Below are 17,592 nucleotides of genomic sequence, written 5' to 3'. Positions count from 1 at the left end.
ACTCACACATTAAATTAGTCTCTAGTGCCTTTTTCCACCTGAGGAACATCTCAAAGATCAGGAAGCTACTGACCCACCATGATGCTGAAGTTAGTCCAGCATTTGTTCCTTCCAGGCTGGACTACTGTGATTCTTTATTATCAGGGGGTCCAAACAACTCTTTAAGAAGCTCCAGCTGATCCAAAATGCTGCAGCCAGAGTTCTGACAGGTACTGACCACAGAGGTCACATGACTCCTCATGACACCAGGCCCAGGTACGGGAGGCTGACTCCATCTCTACTAACTGTAGTTCCAGTTACTATCAGACATAATTATCATATTTAGAGGCTCCTCTAATTATTATATTAACATCTTAGTTCTGCTGCAGGAGGCCGAAGCTGCCGGGGTCCAGAACCAGGATCACCTGATCACCAGGATGCTGGAACCCTGCTGGCTCATGGTCTGGTCTCCCCTCCCCTCCCCTCCCCTCCCACCTCCTCCATTCTCCTACTCTCCTCTCTTCCCCTCTTCTTTCTTTCCTCCCCTACTCTCCTCCTCCTCACCCCCCCCCCCCCCGTATCCAACTCCAGGTATCGCTGCTCTCCAAGCTGTGTGGTGACCTCTGACCCCGCTGCCCCCCTCACCTGTCCCAGCCGTCTGTTCTAATTCCTGTGTTCCTGTGTTCTACCTGTTCTGTGGAGGCCCTGCAGGCCACTGTGACCAACAGATGCTGTATGAATAAAGAGTGAGTGACCGACCTCTGGCTCCAGCAGGCCGCTGTAGGCAGGGTTGGCTGTGCTGCGCCTCTTCCTCTCCTGCCTCTTCGCCTGGATTTCTGACAATCACAGAAATTCAAACAATATGAATCTATTCAATAATTCTACTGAACCTCGTTTTCTATGTGAGGAAGTGACGATGGAAACAAAAGTACTTAACACACCTTCCAGGTGTTCCGTGGTGACGAGGCCCAGGGCCACCATGAAGGCAAGTTTCTGCAGGGGACAGACAGGAAGTGAGCGGCAGGAAGTGTGCGGTGGCGGCAGGAAGTGAGCGGTGGCGGCGGGTGGGCGCCCGTCTCTCACCTCGGGGTCTTCATCCTTCTGCAGAGACGTCGGTGCTGGAGTTTGTTGTGGCGAGACGTCTGCCGGGGTTGGAGATCCGTCAGTGCTGTCGGCCGCCTGAGGCTGGATGATGATCACCTGAACACATTAACACCTGTACATTAACCAGTTTTAATGGAAGCAACAGTGGGAGGGTGGGGGCGTGTCCTCACCTTGACGGCCTCACTGACGGTGGGCTCAGCATTGCCAGGAGCAGGTGAGGCGGCGGCGATGATGGCGTAGGCTACACCCGGCCCTGCGGATGCATGCTGAGCGGGGCCGGCTGACTCCGCCCCCCCCGGCTGGGCCGGCAGGGCCTCGCTGTGACTGCTGGGCTGCTGATGTGGGCTGAGGGTCCCGTTATCGCCGGGCAGGGTGGCGCCCGCGGGGGGGGTGACCACAGCTGTCGCCCTCTGCAGGCTGAGGGGCTGAAGCTCTTGACACACACTGTGAGGGAGGCTGTCGGGTATCTGGGTCTTTGGCCGGACCTGCAGGGGGCGACAGAGCGGCGGTCAGGAAGGACGCCGCTGCTGACAGGTGGCAGCAGCACAGCCTCACCTGAGGTAGAACAGCAGCTGCTTGTCCCGTCAGCCGGCGCAGCGAGCCGACCGGAGGCACCTTGATGGGCAGAGCAGCGAGCGTTCCCAGCATCTACGGAGCAACACAAATCAGCTCCTGATCACACGCAGTAACAGCCACGGCCACCAGAGGTGCTGCTGTCAGCAGGGCCTCTGGAAGAGCCTCAGGTAAACTGGTTCCCAGTTGGGTCTCCTGCCCAGACACATGAGCTCAGCCCCCCCCCAAAGGTGGGGTGATGAGGAAGAACCATCAGAATCAACAGTGCTCCTCCTCTGACCTTCTTTTCTTCTTCTGTGAAAATCCCTCCTGTTATATTGTGCTGCAGACTCAGGAGGGGGGAGGGGAGTGGAGCCGTTACCATGGAAACTGCAGAACTGAGAATTCTTGCAGTGTAAAGTCTTTCATTTTGGTAATTGCTTCCTCTTTTCTCTGGAGCTGAGCACCTTCCTCTCCTCACTAAAGCTGTTCCTTGCTTTTTTAGAGATTCTAACAGGCTTTGGACCATGTGACACCATGTCTCCCGCTCTAAACTGATGCTAAGCTAACAGTGCTAACACAGTGCTAACTGGTCCGTAAACGTGTGCAGGTGCCGACCCGGTCACCTCCACGGGGGTGGGGGTCAGAGGGTGACACGTGCTCAGTGTGGCTACACAAACACACCCCAGGTGTTCCACAGACAGGTGTGACATCACAGCTTACCTGACTGGGGGGCAGCTCTGGGGCCCTCCTGCTGTTGAAGGGGAGGACGCCGGCCCCCACCGCTCTGCTGCCCGTCTGGAGGTTTATTGGCAACGTCTGCTGCGGCTCAGAGCTCGCCACTTTCTGTCCGTTCAGGTGTGCCGTCACCATGGAAACTGGCACTTTAGTTGGTACCACAGAGATGGCGATGCCCTGACCTGGAGGTTTGATGAGGGACAGTGGCTTTGTTGCCCCCACGGGACAAGTCTTGACCAGGTTCTGTGGGGACAGAGAGGACCCGTTACTACGGGACCGGAACCAGTGGCGTTCCTGGTTCTCACACAGGTGACGGGGTCGGGGTCAGGGTCAGGGTCGGGGTCGGGGTCGGGGTCGGTTCACCCCTTCCCACCCGACTGCAACTGAGCAGGAACCAGGTCCTGGCTGGGCTGCATGTGGTTACCGTGGCGATGCATCCAGCACAGGAGCCGAACCAGAAGGACCAGAACCTCCAGACCAGTGAAACTGAGGGTGCATGTGCAGGCGCGGCGCTGCTCACCTGCGTCTGGACAGCTGATCATCGCCATGACAACACACAAGCTGATGTGGTGGACACCTCAATGACCTTGTCCTGTGACCTTAGCGAGGCTACGCTGTAGCCATGGGTGCTGACGTAGCTGTACCAGCATCATCACTATCACCATCTTCATCATCACTATCACCATCTTCATCACCATCTTCATCATCACTATCACCATCTTCATCATCACTATCACCATCTTCATCATCACTATCATCATCATCATCACTATCACCATCTTCATCATCACTATCACCATCTTCGAACCAAGAACATCAGAAGAATTTGCAGCTCAGAGGTGAGACCAGTGATGTTCATGAGCTCTGAACTAAACGGACGGAGACGCTCTCACACTCTCACACACACACACAGGTACACACACGCTCTCACACACACAGACAGACAGACACACACAGGCACACACACACACACAGACAGACAGACACACACAGGCACACACACACACTCTCACAGACACAGACACACACACTCTCACACAGGTACACACACACACACACACAGGCGCACACACTCACACACCCACACTCTCACACAGGCGCCCACACACACACACACACACACTCACACACCCACACTCTCACACACACACAGGCGCCCACACACACACACACACACACAGGTACACACACAGGTACACACACACACACAGGTACACACACACTCACACACCCACACTCTCACACACACACACAGGTACACACACACACACACACAGGTACACACACACTCTCACAGACACACACACTCTCACACACACACACACTCTCACACACCCCGTGAGGAACGAGGCCTCTGAGGTTCATCTGATGTGTGACGGTGCACAGATGCAGCCAGTGGCTCAGGTGAGCTTCCAGGTGAACCTTCGTGGTTTCAGTTTTGGACCTGGGGGGTGAAATCCAGCCAGAACCACCCAGAGGCCGTTACCAGAACCTGACCCCAGTCTGAACATCTGCTGTGTCGCCGGCAGATATGTGAGCACTTCCTGCAGTCCAGGGCTCCACAGGGACAAAGGAAGAGCACCCAACCCCCCGCCCAACCCCCACCCGCCAGTGGGGGGGGGGCAGCCCTCCAGACCCTCCCACCTCAGCGCTGGACCACCAGCTGCAGACGGGATTATGGTTTGGTGGAAGTTGGGAGCAGAAATAATCAATATTTCACTGAAACTGATCACAGCCTGATACCAACGTCAACCATCAGCCCCCCCAGCCTGGCACACATCCTGCAGGTCTCAGACAGGACCACCCTGGACCACAGAGGGAAGCCGCAGCCCCCCCACACCCACACTGCTGTTATTACATCCCATAATCACATCTACAGGTCAATACTGGACTCAATGTTTCATCTGTGGGAGCAGGAGGTGAATCAGTCAGACACAGTGTAGACCAACACCCCCCCCAGACCAGAGTGTGAGTGTGTGTGTGTGAGTGAGAGTGTGTGTGGGTGTGTGTGTGTGTGTGAGTGAGAGAGTGTGTGTGTGTGTGTGAGAGAGTGGTGTGTGTGTGTGTGTGTGGTGTGTGAGTGAGAGTGTGTGTGTGTGTGTGCGAGTGAGAGAGTGTGTGTGTGTGTGTGTGTGTGTGTGTGAGTGAGTGTGTGTGTGTGAGTGAGAGTGTGGTGTGTGTGTGAGTGTGTGTGGGTGTGTGAGTGAGAGTGTGTGTGTGTGAGTGAGAGTGTGTGTGAGTGAGAGTGTGTGTGAGTGTGTGTGTGTGAGTGTGTGTGAGTGAGAGTGTGTGGTGTGTGTGTGTGTGTGCGTGTGTGTGTGAGTGTGTGTGAGTGAGAGTGTGTGTGTGTGTGGGTGTGTGAGTGTGTGTGTGTGTGGTGTGTGTGAGTGTGGGTGTGAGAGTGTGTGTGTGTGTGTGGTGTGTGTGTGTGTGAGAGTGTGTGTGTGGGTGTGTGTGTGTGTGGGAGTGTGAGTGTGTGTGAGTGAGTGTGTGTGTGTGGGAGTGTGTGAGAGTGTGTGTGAGTGTGTCTGTGTGGGTGTGTGTGTGTGTGAGTGTGTGTGTGTGTGTGTGTGTGTGTGTGTGTGTGAGAGAGCTACACACAGTCTTCCAAGAAGCACCTTCCTTCCTGGCTCTAGATGAGAACAAGGGGGACCAGGGTCCACTTCAAATCCTGGCCCTTCAGTAACTGACACTGACCCCAGGGCTGCAGTGCATGCTGGGATACCTCCCCCTGACCCCGGCTGCAGTGCATGCTGGGATACCTCCCCCTGACCCCAGGGCTGCAGTGCATGCTGGGATACCTCCTCCTGACCCCGGGGCTGCAGTGCATGCTGGGATACCTCCTCCTGACCCTGGGGCTGCAGTGCATGCTGGGATACCTCCTCCTGACCCCGGGCTGCAGTGCATGCTGGGATACCTCCTCCTGACCCCGGGGCTGCAGTGCATGCTGGGATACCTCCCCCTGACCCCAGGGCTGCAGTGCATGCTGGGATACCTCCTCCTGACCCCGGGGCTGCAGTGCATGCTGGGATACCTCCCCCTGACCCCGGGGCTGCAGTGCATGCTGGGATACCTCCTCCTGACCCCGGGGCTGCAGTGCATGCTGGGATACCTCCTCCTGACCCTGGGGCTGCAGTGCATGCTGGGATACCTCCTCCTGACCCCGGGGCTGCAGTGCATGCTGGGATACCTCCTCCTGACCCCGGGGCTGCAGTGCATGCTGGGATACCTCCTCCTGACCCCGGGGCTGCAGTGCATGCTGGGATACCTCCCCCTGACCCCGGGGCTGCAGTGCATGCTGGGATACCTCCCCCTGACCCCGGGGCTGCAGTGCATGCTGGGATACCTCCCCCTGACCCCGGGCTGCAGTGCATGCTGGGATACCTCCCCCTGACCCTGGGGCTGCAGTGCATGCTGGGATACCTCCTCCTGACCCCGGGGCTGCAGTGCATGCTGGGATACCTCCTCCTGACCCCGGGGCTGCAGTGCATGCTGGGATACCTCCTCCTGACCCTGGGTCCAGCTCTAAATCAGATTCTGCCTGGATGAAACAATTATTCAGCAGCAGCTTCATCTAACGAGTTTCTGCTGCTGACGACCGATCAACTTCCTCCTGTAATGAAGCGCCGCTCTGATTAATCCTGATTCATCTGAGGCGCCGCTGAGGTCTCCTACAGGCAGACAGACAGGCAGACAGACAGGCAGGCAGACAGGCAGGCAGGCAGGCAGACAGACAGGCAGGCAGACAGACAGACAGGCAGGCACAGACAGGCAGGCAGACAGACAGACAGGCAGGCAGGCAGACAGGCAGGCAGGCAGACAGGCAGACAGGCAGGCACAGACAGACAGGCACAGACAGGCAGACAGACAGACAGACAGGCAGGCAGACAGAGATCTGACAGTGCTTCAGAGTGAGACCTCGCTCCCTACTAACCATCTCTGTTAGAACCACCACCCTGTCGCTGATCCCAGAACCATCAAGAACCACCAAGAACCAATAACTGGGAGTGATGACCTCCTGGTAACCACAGCTGACACCTTCACACGTTTCGGTCATTTATGGGATGCTGCAGCCACTGAGCACCTGAGAAGAACCCGATTCACACATGAGGAGCTGATGGTGGAGACGTCTGGGCGTTCACCTGTTCTCATGACCAGGTTTACCTGATTACCTGGGATCACCCAGGCGACAGACCATCAGGAACACTTCAACAACCACCACCACTGAGCTCCAACAGCCGTCAGTCAGGGGAAACCGCTGGGTTTCCATAGCAACACTCTACCGAGGACAGCCAAAGTGGTGGAGTGTGTGTCAGCTGACATGGTTGTAAACAGCTGTGACACCGCGGCGCCACAGCAGCAACCACGCTGGGCCCATCACTCAGGTAGGCCGTGGCTAAGCTCCGCCCCCTGGCGAGGAGGCCGCCTGAATGCCAATGACTGTCATGCGACACATAATCCTCCCGCGCTCCCTGAATGCAACAGCGTGAAAACAAACAGCATTTCCCTGCTGTATTTGCAGCATCTGCTCCACGTGCACACACAGCCGGCGCCAGCTCACCTGTTGGGCTTCAGCGTTAGCCCTGCTGGCTAACCACGCGCTACAGCCCCGCTGGCTAACCACGCGCTACAGCCCCGCTGGCTAACCACGCGCTACAGCCCCGCTGGCTAACCTCGCGCTACAGCCCCGCTGGCTAACCACGCGCTACAGCCCCGCTGGCTAACCACGCGCTACAGCCTTGCTGGCTAACCACGCGCTACAGCCCCGCTGGCCAACCTCGCGCTACAGCCCTGCTGGCTAACCACGCGCTACAGCCCTGCTGGCTAACCACGCGCTACAGCCCTGCTGGCTAACCACGCGCTACAGCCCTGCTGGCTAACCTCGCGCTACAGCCCCGAGGCCTCATGGGAAACGGAGGCCACCTGCCCAATGCTTCCCTCCAACAGTGTTGTCACACACCCACAAACATGCAAACGGTCTCACAGGTGCTTCAGACACAGGTGCAAAACCAGGGAGGGACGACCTCCTGGACCTCGACTACACCAGATCCACCAGTCTGGGGACTCCCTCCAGGAAGGGGGACCGCTGACGAGACCACAGTCACCTGAGGTCAGACCAGAGGAGGCGGGGGGGTGGGGGGGGAGACTGGGATCCACCATGTCAATGTTGAGCCAGTCGCACCTTCACAGAAACAATCTCGGCGACGGTGCCGACGTCACCATGGCAACATCACATCCCATCATCGTGGGATCCAGGTTGAGGGGAGGAAACCATGTGGACGCTCATCTGACAGGAAGTAGAGCAGAGTTTCCTGTCCGTGGGTCAGATGAGTCCTACTGCTGAGTCCATGTTCCTGCAGAACTCACTCAGAACCACGAATGGCCCGGAAGCCTCTGGGCCACCAGTCCGTCACCATGGAGACGGCAGTGTGACCTGTGGGGGGTGAGATGAGGTCAACGCCGCCATCGTCACAGTCACAACCAACCGGCAGAACCAAACTATTCTGAGAATAGAATACACTGGCCACACACAGCTGCTAGCATCCGTTAGCCTTCAGGCTAGCGCCTCTGCTGGCGTGGTCCTCAGAGGAGCCTTCTGCCTGTGAGCACGTTAGCATTAGCATCCGTTAGCACCACATGTGCCTGACTGGTCATTCTTTTCTCACCGGCGGAGGCTGTTATATTTGGCCTGTTGCTACGGAAACCGGCCTTCCTTGAAGTACGACTGTTGCCCGTTTCTGAGAAGAGGTGGAACAAACGGCCGCTGCTTTCATTTGCTGGCAGAAGATGAAAATGAAGCTGATGTTTGTGCTGAGATGAAGCTGTGATGCTCCACAGCTCCAGCAGGTCCCCGACCCCTGTTCAGACACAGGCGGCCCCCAGCGCTGGGCTCCTGGGGCCTCCTCAGCTCCAGCAGGCCCCCGACCCCTGTTCAGACACAGGCGGCCCCCAGCGCTGGGCTCCTGGGGCCTCCACAGCAGCGAGCGCTCACCTGCTCCGGAGCATCATGAGCCTCGTTAGCATCCACATGCTAACAGAGCAGCTGGCTGTAAACACAATGTATGGTGGAGGCTCAGAGGAACCAGAACCACCACTCCTGGTCCGGGGGGTGGGGGGGGGGGGCACACACAGCCCCACATGGATTAGCAGCGGCGTTCCCGTGGCGTTCTCGTGGCGTTCGCATGAAAGGCTGCTGGGCTCCTTTGGGTTCCGCTGGGCCATCTTTTCATTCGGAACCTTACTGGGTTTGATGGGTAAAACAGCATCAGGTGACCTCACACACTGAGCTGGTCTAACTGGAAGCTTCCAAGGTCACGGGGGGGTGACCTTATGACCTTCCAGAGGGGGTGCCACAGGCTCTCAGCTGCGGGCTGTAGCTGAGACACCAGAACCACTTCAGAACTGAGTTGAACCATGACAGAGGAAGAAGAACTCTCAAGAACATAAACTCAACATAAAGGTTCCCGCTGACCTTTGACCCCTGCTAACCTCATCTGGAGCTGTGACCTTTTCATGCCACCCTGCTAACTAGGCGCGTTTGGACTCTGGTTGTGAAGAACAATAACAATAACAGCAGTGAGAAGAGTGTCACACACACACACACACACACACACACACACACCACACACACACACACACACACACACACACACACACACACACAACACACACACACACACACACACACACACACACACACACACACACACAGGGGGTTGGGGTTCTGCTCCAGACGGAACAGGTTCTGGTCGTAAACATCTCACCACATTTTCTGGGTGTCCCCCAGAGCGACAGAATAAAGTCCTCGGGCCCTCAGAACCGCCCCCCCGAGACCCGACTACAGATCAGGCCCACTGCATTCTGGGTTGTGAGTCCGACTTGCACGTTAGAAAAATGACTGAAGCTGCTTCTCCAGTCAAAGTGCTGTAACCATGGTAACCAGGTGGGCTGCACAGCTGCTGCTCCTCACAGGATCCACCTTCATCCACCAGCACCAGGAGACCTGGGGCTCAGCCTGGAGGAGACGCCTGTGTTCACAGGACACCTGGGCTGGACCATCAGCCACGCATCCCCATCCTGTCCCCGACACGTCCCCGACACGTCCCCATCCCGTCCCCATCCCATCCCGTCCTGTTTCTTCACACTCCCGACCAACCGGCCGACCCTGCTGATTCTGATGACATCAGAGGGCGGCGCTGACGTGGGGCAGCACCAGGGAGGGTTCAGGTCAGACCTGAAGGACACATCAACTCTGCTCCTGGTTCCTTCTAAAAACATCAGACTTGATCTGATTAGAAGAGTCAAGTATTAAGAGAATGCTAGTTAGCAGCAAGCTTCACCCAGCAGAGAATCACCTGAAACCAACACCATCATCACACCTCCAACAGCTACTCTGTTGCCCTGGCAACCACAAAGTCGCCCAACACACTTCCTGTTACCTCCCAGTTCCACTGAAAGTCCTAAAACATGAAATGCAGTAAAATATAAGGATGAAATGTTGGTTGGAGACTGTGCCTGATGATTAAACCCTTTTTATCAGTCCAATATTAGTTGTGAATGACCTTCATGCTTTAACCTTTGCTAAAGGTCATTCGATGGCTGAATTGTTCAGTCCAGTAAAACGAAAACTAAGATGAGCATTAAGAATGAAGGGATCATTGTTCTGAAACCGTTAATAACTGCTCTGCTCAGGAAGTGGTGGCGGGTCGCCGGAGCTGTCCTGTCCTGACTGGGCCTGACCATGGACGTGGTCCAGCAGGTCCAGCATCCCCTCACTCCTGTCTCCATCCTGGTGGTGTTTCCAACCACAGCGGTCTCCGTGTAGGTTTCGTGCTCTCCGCTGATGCTGGTGTGGGTGGATGCAGGGTCCGCCTGATGATGGCATGGGTTCTGCACCCTGCGGCTTGAACCAACAACCCTCAACCGACGGAGCTGCCACCGCCCCTCCGTTAAAAAAGCCTTTTCTGTTGGAAGGGAAATCCAACTTGCTCCCACTGTGACCATGAAATGACCTCCAGCTCTGTTCTGGCCCGGTCCAGCTGGTCCACACGTCTACTGCCGCCTCCTGTCAGCTCCATTTCTGCTGACAGCATTCGGTGTCTTAGTTTGAGTGGAGTCAAATGTAGGAGAAAGTGGGCCGCTCATGTGTGCACAGCTAAAGGTCACGTTCTGCTGTTGAGGGGAGCAGAACATCATGAGTAGTGTGATTCTAAAGATTGCTGTGCAGTGCTGACTGGGCTTTCTGCCTCTCCAGCCCTGCCACCCCTCCCCCCGCATCCAGTCCAAACCAAAAACAGCATCAAAGCAATCAAAATGGTAATGTTAGGCATGAATGGGGCCCATCCCCCTCCTCCTCCTCCTGCATGAAACTCTGCAGACTTTTCTCCGCTCCATGTTAGAGGGGGGAGCTTCCACCCCTGTTTGCTCTCAAAATGGAAGCTTCCACTACCAAACAGAGGAGAAGAGCAGAGGAAATACAGTTGAGCACAAACAACTGGGATTTAAAGTTGGGATCCAGGCCAAACTGGATTAACAGCTGCCTGGTTTCTTTTGTCACGGGGAACAACTTAAATGGCTTCGACTGCAACATCAACTGATTTCAGCCGCATTCCACAGGAAACGGGTCGATTAAATGCAGACGTGAGGGGGGCGGAGGGAGCCTCGAAACCGTGAAAATAAAGCAGACACGACGAGTTGCCAAACACGAGTCGACATTTTCTCCTGCGAATTCATCTTGTTCTTGATGTGCAAAGTTGTGTGCGCTGGCGCCGGGGCTGGGACCGACCGGCGGGGCGGGCGGTGCGGAGGAGCCGGCGGAGCTGACCGCGGTGCTGAACACCGGCCGCCCGCTGTCCCCGCCGCATCCTCCCGCAACAGCTGCCACACAAACCCCAACACAAACCCAACACAACCGAACCGCACAGGTGCACAATCTACGCCGCTTTCAGCCATTAAATAAGAGTAGGAAAGTGAGAGCGTACCCGCCAGCCAATCACAGGCGCCGCTGCACGTCACGTGACCCGCGAGAAATAATACCAGCAGACTAAGTATAAAGTAATAAACGGGGTGTTTAAATACACCGAAGACACGAAAAGGCACCGATGTGACTCAATGAACGACTCGATTACCGAGCGAAACTTCAGCGAACGTGTCGGTCGGACAGTCCGCTAGTTAGCCCAGCTGCTGCCTGATTAGCCTCCACCGTTACTCTCCAGAAACATGTCGACCTGCTCAAAATGGACGCTAAAATGTTCGGAACTGCACAACTTTGGCAGCAGAGAGCCTTAGCTTGAAAGCTAACTGTCACCAGAACACAGCAGAAAAGCTGCCCACTTCGCACCCACACAAAGGCTCTGGCTTGTTCCGAAGACACAAAAGCTCCTAGAATGGACAGATAAAGGTGAAAAAAGCCAAATGGAACTGGTCTTACTTGTTTATCGCTCAGGGCTGTTAGTCTTGTTTGTCTGTCGTGCACTTGCCTCGTAAGCTCCCCATCCTACAATCGAATAAAACAGTGCAAATGACCATTTTTGAAACAATGAAACTTCACAGCACAAGTGTATTCGGCCACAATGGAGGCAGCGGCCGGTTACACGGAGGCGACGGTCCGTTAACTGTGATGGTCACCGAGGAGAAGGCGAGATTTATGCTGATAAAGTTTCTCCACACTCCCCATCCGAGTCTGCCCCTCCGACCCAACAGCACCGACAGACAGGCTGCCCCGCAAATGACGCCTTTACCTGTGGGTCCTGCTTCATCTGTGCAACTAGTTTACGGACGGTGGAGGAGTCGAGCAGAGAACGACAAAAGTCTCCCAAGTTAGTGCGTTGCGAGCGGAACAAAGCGGCGGTTCTGGCCTCGGCCACTCAGTTCTCCTGCTCATAAATATTCAGGTCGCGTCCTGGTCGCCTCACAGCAGCAGCACCGCAGAACCGCTCCAATCCCGACTGCTCGGACCACACCGCGACAATCAGCCAAAGTACCGTCAAAAGTCCACTTAATCTGACTTGCGAGTGGCGGCTGTGTCGCTGGCGAGGCTCGCGGCGACGCGGTGTTCGGCTGCCCCCCAGCGCGGAGCCCCTCGGCCGCTCGCGGTGCCCCTGTTCCCGCTGGCTCCCACCAACAAGGCTAAAATAACACCATCTTTCATTTACCTGATGACACTGGATTTCTACTTTCAGCGCCTCTCGCAGGCCTTGTAGTTCCATGTTCCGCCCAGAAAAGCACTTTTCTGTCACTTTCGACGCGGCCGAGACGAAGTTTTAGTAAATTAAAGATTTTTAAAGCCACAACAACAATTGAAAGAAGAACTACTCGAGCTACGAGGCAAGTTCTCGCTTCTTTTACAGGCTCGGACTCATCACCCACTTTCCGCCCGTCTACAAAAGTGCTCCAACCCCGCTGGAACGAGCCCAGCTCCCGGACAGCGACACTTTCGAGGACGCTCGATCATCGAAGGGTCCGAGGGAGAGGCTTGCTGAATTTTGTTTTGATAAATTTAAGTTGAAAAACGAGGACTATATTTTGTCAGAGTCCGCGGCTTGATTTCACTTTGCCTGGGGAAAGTTGCGCTTCGGCTGGCAATGGTAATTCTGAAGTTCCCGGATGTAATTTGGAGCATGCGCACTGGGTCTCTGCTCTGGAACCAGTAAATATTTAATTAAAAACTCTTAGATATGCAATAATACATATATATATATATAATTCAACAAGTCAAAAGACCCACTTATTTAGGAACATGAATAATACAACTACTTGAAAGAAATATGCTGTAAAAAGGTAGTGTGAAAACTAAAACAGTGCTATTTTACTCTCCGTTTAAACACACTCCACCCGTCTCTTCAGAATTCAAACCTAGACTGGATTTTTTATGCACAACGAATAATTTCTCTATTTTCACTGAGTGCTGTGACATGTGGTTACTGCTTTTTAATGCTGCTTATGTCATATCAACTGTGGGTAAACTAAAAATCCACACGACTGGGTGCACATATGGGTGACAGCAGGTCCCCCCCCAGATGAGTTACCAGTTCATCTCAGGGCATTATATGAGCCCGATATGAGCGTTTGTGGGTTTGGTACCTTGCTCAAGGGTATCTCAGCAGTGCTCTGAAGGTGTTGTGGCACCTCCCCCCACTACCAGAACACCTTCCATGTTTTCTCTGCACTTGAACTGAGAACTCTACCCACGTCTCAGCCCAGACCCCCACAGACTGAGCTACCACCACTCATAAAAGCTCCTGCACTACAAAATACAAACAGCAACAGTGATGCCAATCGGGGAAAAATGCCAGACTGAATCCAACTACAAATATCTCCATCTTCATCTGAAACCAGATAAACCGTTGATATTTCTGCATCATCTTTCACGCATAAAACAAGCATAAAATCAGATGACTTGATGGAGAAATGCCCATTTTAGAATTTCTCAACATTTAATTCCTGAGATTTTCTCACTTTTTTCATTTGTTTTAACAAGTAAAAGAAACTGCAACAGTCCCCGTTGAATGTTGCACATGTTAATTCCCCTCCTGGTCTCTGAATATGCTCTATATGGTGCTTTTGACTTCTGTGTCCTCATTAATTAGATGGTTGTGTCTTGAATTCACCAGGTCATCATTGGAAATGAGAAACTGTTCTCATTTAATCTTCCTGCTAAAAGAGATTGAAATGAAGAAAAATTCAGTTTTTCATCCTGATGAAACCAAATGTGTTGTAATGTTGTTTGTAAATGAAATGTAATCTCCTTTTAATAAAGCCACCGACAGCAACATTCCACACACAAGTTGAAGTTACATTTGTGGAAGATCAGATCAGATGGGGGCAGTTGTTCATCGGTGGCTGCAGCTTGTTCAGGAATCAAACATGGCAGCAGCAGCGACACTCAGGTCTCACTGAGGGGGGAGGACGAGGCTCAACACACATAAACCACAGTGACGCGAATCATCCATCCAAATGAGTTTTAGTGTCGTGTCTTTGCAGACAAAGAGCCCGAATGTGGCAGTTTGTCCTCAGAAAAGAAGGCTCCGTTCCCCCGCCGGTGCCCCTCTCTGCCGCCTCCATGCACTCCTCTTCCCGCCTTCTGGACACACGCCCGTTTCTTATTGGTCCAGGCGGCCGCTGGAGTGCGCGAGGGAAGAGAAGGGGCGGGAAGAGCGATCCAATCAAGAGTTGTATTTGCGGATGGACATGGGAAAGAACCAATGAACAGACAGGTAGTGCGGGATGGGCGGGGCAACGCGAAGATGTGACGCGAGAGTTGATGAGGAGAAGAGATGGCATTTAGTGTCTGACTTTATTGTTGACCAAAATCACGAACTTCAAAGCTCTGAGTCTTAAAGAATCTCCAGATAAACAAGGCTGCGCCTGTTTTTGATGGATACAATGAACACGCAGCTGTCCGGTTCTTCTGCAGCACCGTGCACAGCAGCGGCAGATATTGTTGCTGCGTCTCCACATCCTGGAGCTGTTGTCGGGTATCAGATCCGTCATCCAGCGCCACAGGCGAGGCGAAGGCTCCATCATGAAACCTCAGCAAAGTTAGAGTTTGCAGGCAGCGCGCGGACCCTCCCCCACCCGGACCGTCTGCTGCTACATCAGCTGCTCGGTTTCATTTCACGGCTGAGCGGTGAAACTCCTCCAGTCTGCTTCTCCATCCTGCACGGCTCTCACTCCCTCAGACTCACCCTCTCACTCCCTCAGACTCTCACCCCCTCACTACCCCAGACTCTCACTCCCCAGACTCTCACCCTCTCACTCCCTCAGACTCTCACCCCCTCACTACCCCAGACTCTCACCCCCTCACAACCCCAGACTGTCACTCTCTCACCCCCTCACAACCCCAGACTCTCACCCTCTCACTCCCTCAGACTCACCCCCTCACAACCCCAGACTCTCACCCTCTCACTACCCCAGACTCTCACTCTCTCACCCTCTCACTACCCCAGACTCTCACCCTCTCACTCCCTCACTCTCTCACTACCCCAGACTCTCACCCTCTCACTCCCTCAGACTCACCCTCTCACTCCCCAGACTCTCACTCTCTCACCCTCTCACTACCCCAGACTCTCACTCTGTCACCCTCTCACTCCCCAGACTCTCACTCTCTCACCCTCTCACTACCCCAGACTCTCACCCCCTCACTACCCCAGACTCTCACTCTCTCACCCTCTCACTACCCCAGACTCTCACTCTCTCACCCTCTCACTACCCCAGACTCTCACCCCCTCACTACCCCAGACTCTCACTCTCTCACCCTCTCACTACCCCAGCCTTGCTCACACACCCAGACTCTCACTCTCTCACCCCCTCACTACCCCAGACTCTCACCCTCTCACTCCCTCAGACTCTCACCCTCTCACTCCCTCACTCTCTCACTACCCCAGCCTTGCTCACACACCCAGACTCACCCTTTCACCTGTCAGACGTCTGATTCGGGCTGTGGAACGTCTGCATCCCTTCAGACCTTCTGTCCTTCCCAGTATCTAAAATGAGTAGATATAAATTCCATTTCAGTTTATTACAATTACATAAAGCATTTATGACCTGCTGATGTACACACGTGTAATTATGTTTATGTTTTCAGGAGAAGACATCTGTATTTATGTGATAGGATATATTATATTGGGATGATTGTTTTAATTAAACAAATGAGGCAGAATGAGAACAATAAAACTAAATAAAACAGAGCAGAATGATGCGTTTTAAATGAGTGGTTCTGGTCATGTGACTAATCTTGTCACTTCCTGATTGTGTTGCGAGAGGTTTACTCTTAGTCAAGGGATTCTCTGGACCCCAACGGAAACCATCTGCCAGTGCTGGCTCAGACCACAGAGGCTCGGCTGGACCTGGACTGAGCTGGACCCACCCAAGCTCCCGGGTCTGAACAAACAAAATAAGAGTCCTCACAAAGATAGATGTTTGTGTATGCACACTGTTGTCAACAGCAAAACTAGGAACCTGGTTGTTGAACAGCTTGTATTTCTCAGATTTTTACTTAATATATCATTATATATGTATGAAATGTGCTTTATTTTCATGTCTGAAGGATTAAAAAGGCAGAAACGTCAAGATGCAAATGCCTGTAATGACAATCATTAGTTGTGTTTCCTGATTACAGATTCATTTTTGACTCATTTAAACAGACCTGAGTGTTAAACAACCTGTTTGGGAAAGAAAACGACGGCGTGTGTGAATGATGCCATCAAAGAGAATCAGTAATTAGTGGGAGGAGCTTGTGGATGAAAGAATTTTTGAAACAAAAGACAAAATAAATGAGTTCTAAGGGACTGACTGGTGAAAACAGTCAGTAAATGAACGGATGTTGGTTTCCTCACCTCGTCGGTCATGGTCAACGTTGACCTTCTTCGTAGCGGTGGATCAGCCTCAGGACATCCGCTCCCACGATGTGGCCCTCTCATCTGGGGGCTCCAGGGCCGAGCTGAGAGGCCCCCAGCTTCTGAGCACAGCAGGGAGCAACAGGCTCAGACAGAACCTCAGCATCTGAAACCCAAAAAGAAAAACTTGTTCTTCGTGCACAGTGAGTCCTTCATATCCGTGACGATTGATCGGTCACATGTTAGTGACGCGCGTAGCACGACACTGATGTGGGCTGTTGCAGGAACACTTGTGTGATGCAGACTTGCTAATTAGCCAGTAGATTCATCCTCACCATCTCGCCTGGTCCTCCCTCCAGTCCAGGGTTCGTCACACAGACACAATAACTGGACCTTTTCTTTCCAAATCTCTCTCATCCTCACATGTTGGCTGTTCCTGTTCCCTTTTTCCACAGCCAAATCTCTCCTTTGGGCCTCTCCAGCTGGTCAGGGGTCTCCTGCTGCAGTTCAGGCCCACAGCTCCCTTCCTCTTCTGCAGCACCTGTTCCTGTTTGGCAGCCTGTTCCTGTTTGGAGATGAGCCATCTGCTGCCCAGTTTGGCACCATTTTAGCCCCAGTCCCTCCAGTCTGTGCACCCATCCTCACCTCCATGTCTGAACCAGCGCCGCAGAGATGGATGGACCACAATAGGGTTTTGGATGCTGGAGTCACCAGCAGGGTCTAATGTCTCCGGGCTTCACCTGCAGCTGAGCTGCGTTTCCCGGAGCTTCTGGTTCTGAAGACAAAACAAGGAAATAAAAGCTTATTGGTGGAAAAAGATGATCGTGGACTACAAATCCCACCATGCGCCCAGGGAAATTTGTGCTGCGCATGCGCGATATGT

At 53.8% G+C, this 17,592-nt stretch overlaps 1 protein-coding gene and 2 long non-coding RNA genes across 13 annotated transcripts in view; 1 reads left to right on the top strand and 2 right to left on the bottom strand.

Moving 5' to 3' along the window:
• The window catches only part of LOC130519239 (uncharacterized), a 1,730-nt gene extending 941 nt beyond the window's left edge, over positions 1–789 (top strand). The window contains exon 2 of the long non-coding RNA XR_008948266.1: positions 145–789. This is a non-coding gene — a long non-coding RNA (uncharacterized LOC130519239). The remainder of the gene's footprint in view (positions 1–144) is intronic.
• Positions 1–12,940, bottom strand: part of phf21b (PHD finger protein 21B) — an 18,514-nt gene extending 5,574 nt beyond the window's left edge. The window contains exons 1-8 of one of the 4 annotated variants that reach the window (XM_057022450.1): positions 12,528–12,939; positions 11,804–11,869; positions 2,359–2,616; positions 1,639–1,731; positions 1,254–1,568; positions 1,063–1,179; positions 921–972; positions 739–815 (exon numbers count right to left, since the gene is read on the bottom strand). In XM_057022450.1, coding sequence (XP_056878430.1) covers positions 739–815; positions 921–972; positions 1,063–1,179; positions 1,254–1,568; positions 1,639–1,731; positions 2,359–2,616; positions 11,804–11,869; positions 12,528–12,581 — 1,032 coding nt within the window. In that variant the 5' untranslated portion in view covers positions 12,582–12,939. Of the gene's footprint in view, positions 1–738; positions 816–920; positions 973–1,062; positions 1,180–1,253; positions 1,569–1,638; positions 1,732–2,358; positions 2,617–11,803; positions 11,870–12,113; positions 12,481–12,527 lie in introns of those variants that run through there. The other 3 variants (XM_057022454.1, XM_057022451.1, XM_057022453.1) reach the window with 3 other exon arrangements.
• A 1,709-nt stretch (positions 12,941–14,649) lies between these two features.
• Positions 14,650–17,508, bottom strand: LOC130519238 (uncharacterized). Of its 8 annotated transcripts, none has more exons than XR_008948264.1 (7): positions 17,355–17,503; positions 17,045–17,274; positions 16,710–16,875; positions 16,143–16,254; positions 15,671–15,857; positions 15,214–15,406; positions 14,650–15,086 (listed from the first exon to the last, which is right to left on the bottom strand). It is a non-coding gene; the product is annotated as an uncharacterized LOC130519238 (long non-coding RNA). The 8 variants fall into 8 exon arrangements; XR_008948263.1 differs by lacking the exon at positions 14,650–15,086 and adding an exon at positions 15,477–15,629 and having other exon boundaries at positions 15,357–15,406; positions 15,690–15,721; positions 15,754–15,857; positions 17,045–17,506; XR_008948258.1 differs by having other exon boundaries at positions 17,045–17,508.
• Between the last annotated feature and the right edge of the window lie 84 nt (positions 17,509–17,592).

This window comes from Takifugu flavidus, chromosome 22 (assembly GCF_003711565.1).
Source record: "Takifugu flavidus isolate HTHZ2018 chromosome 22, ASM371156v2, whole genome shotgun sequence".
NCBI lineage: Eukaryota > Metazoa > Chordata > Actinopteri > Tetraodontiformes > Tetraodontidae > Takifugu > Takifugu flavidus.
This window is presented reverse-complemented; position numbering and strand designations above follow the sequence as displayed.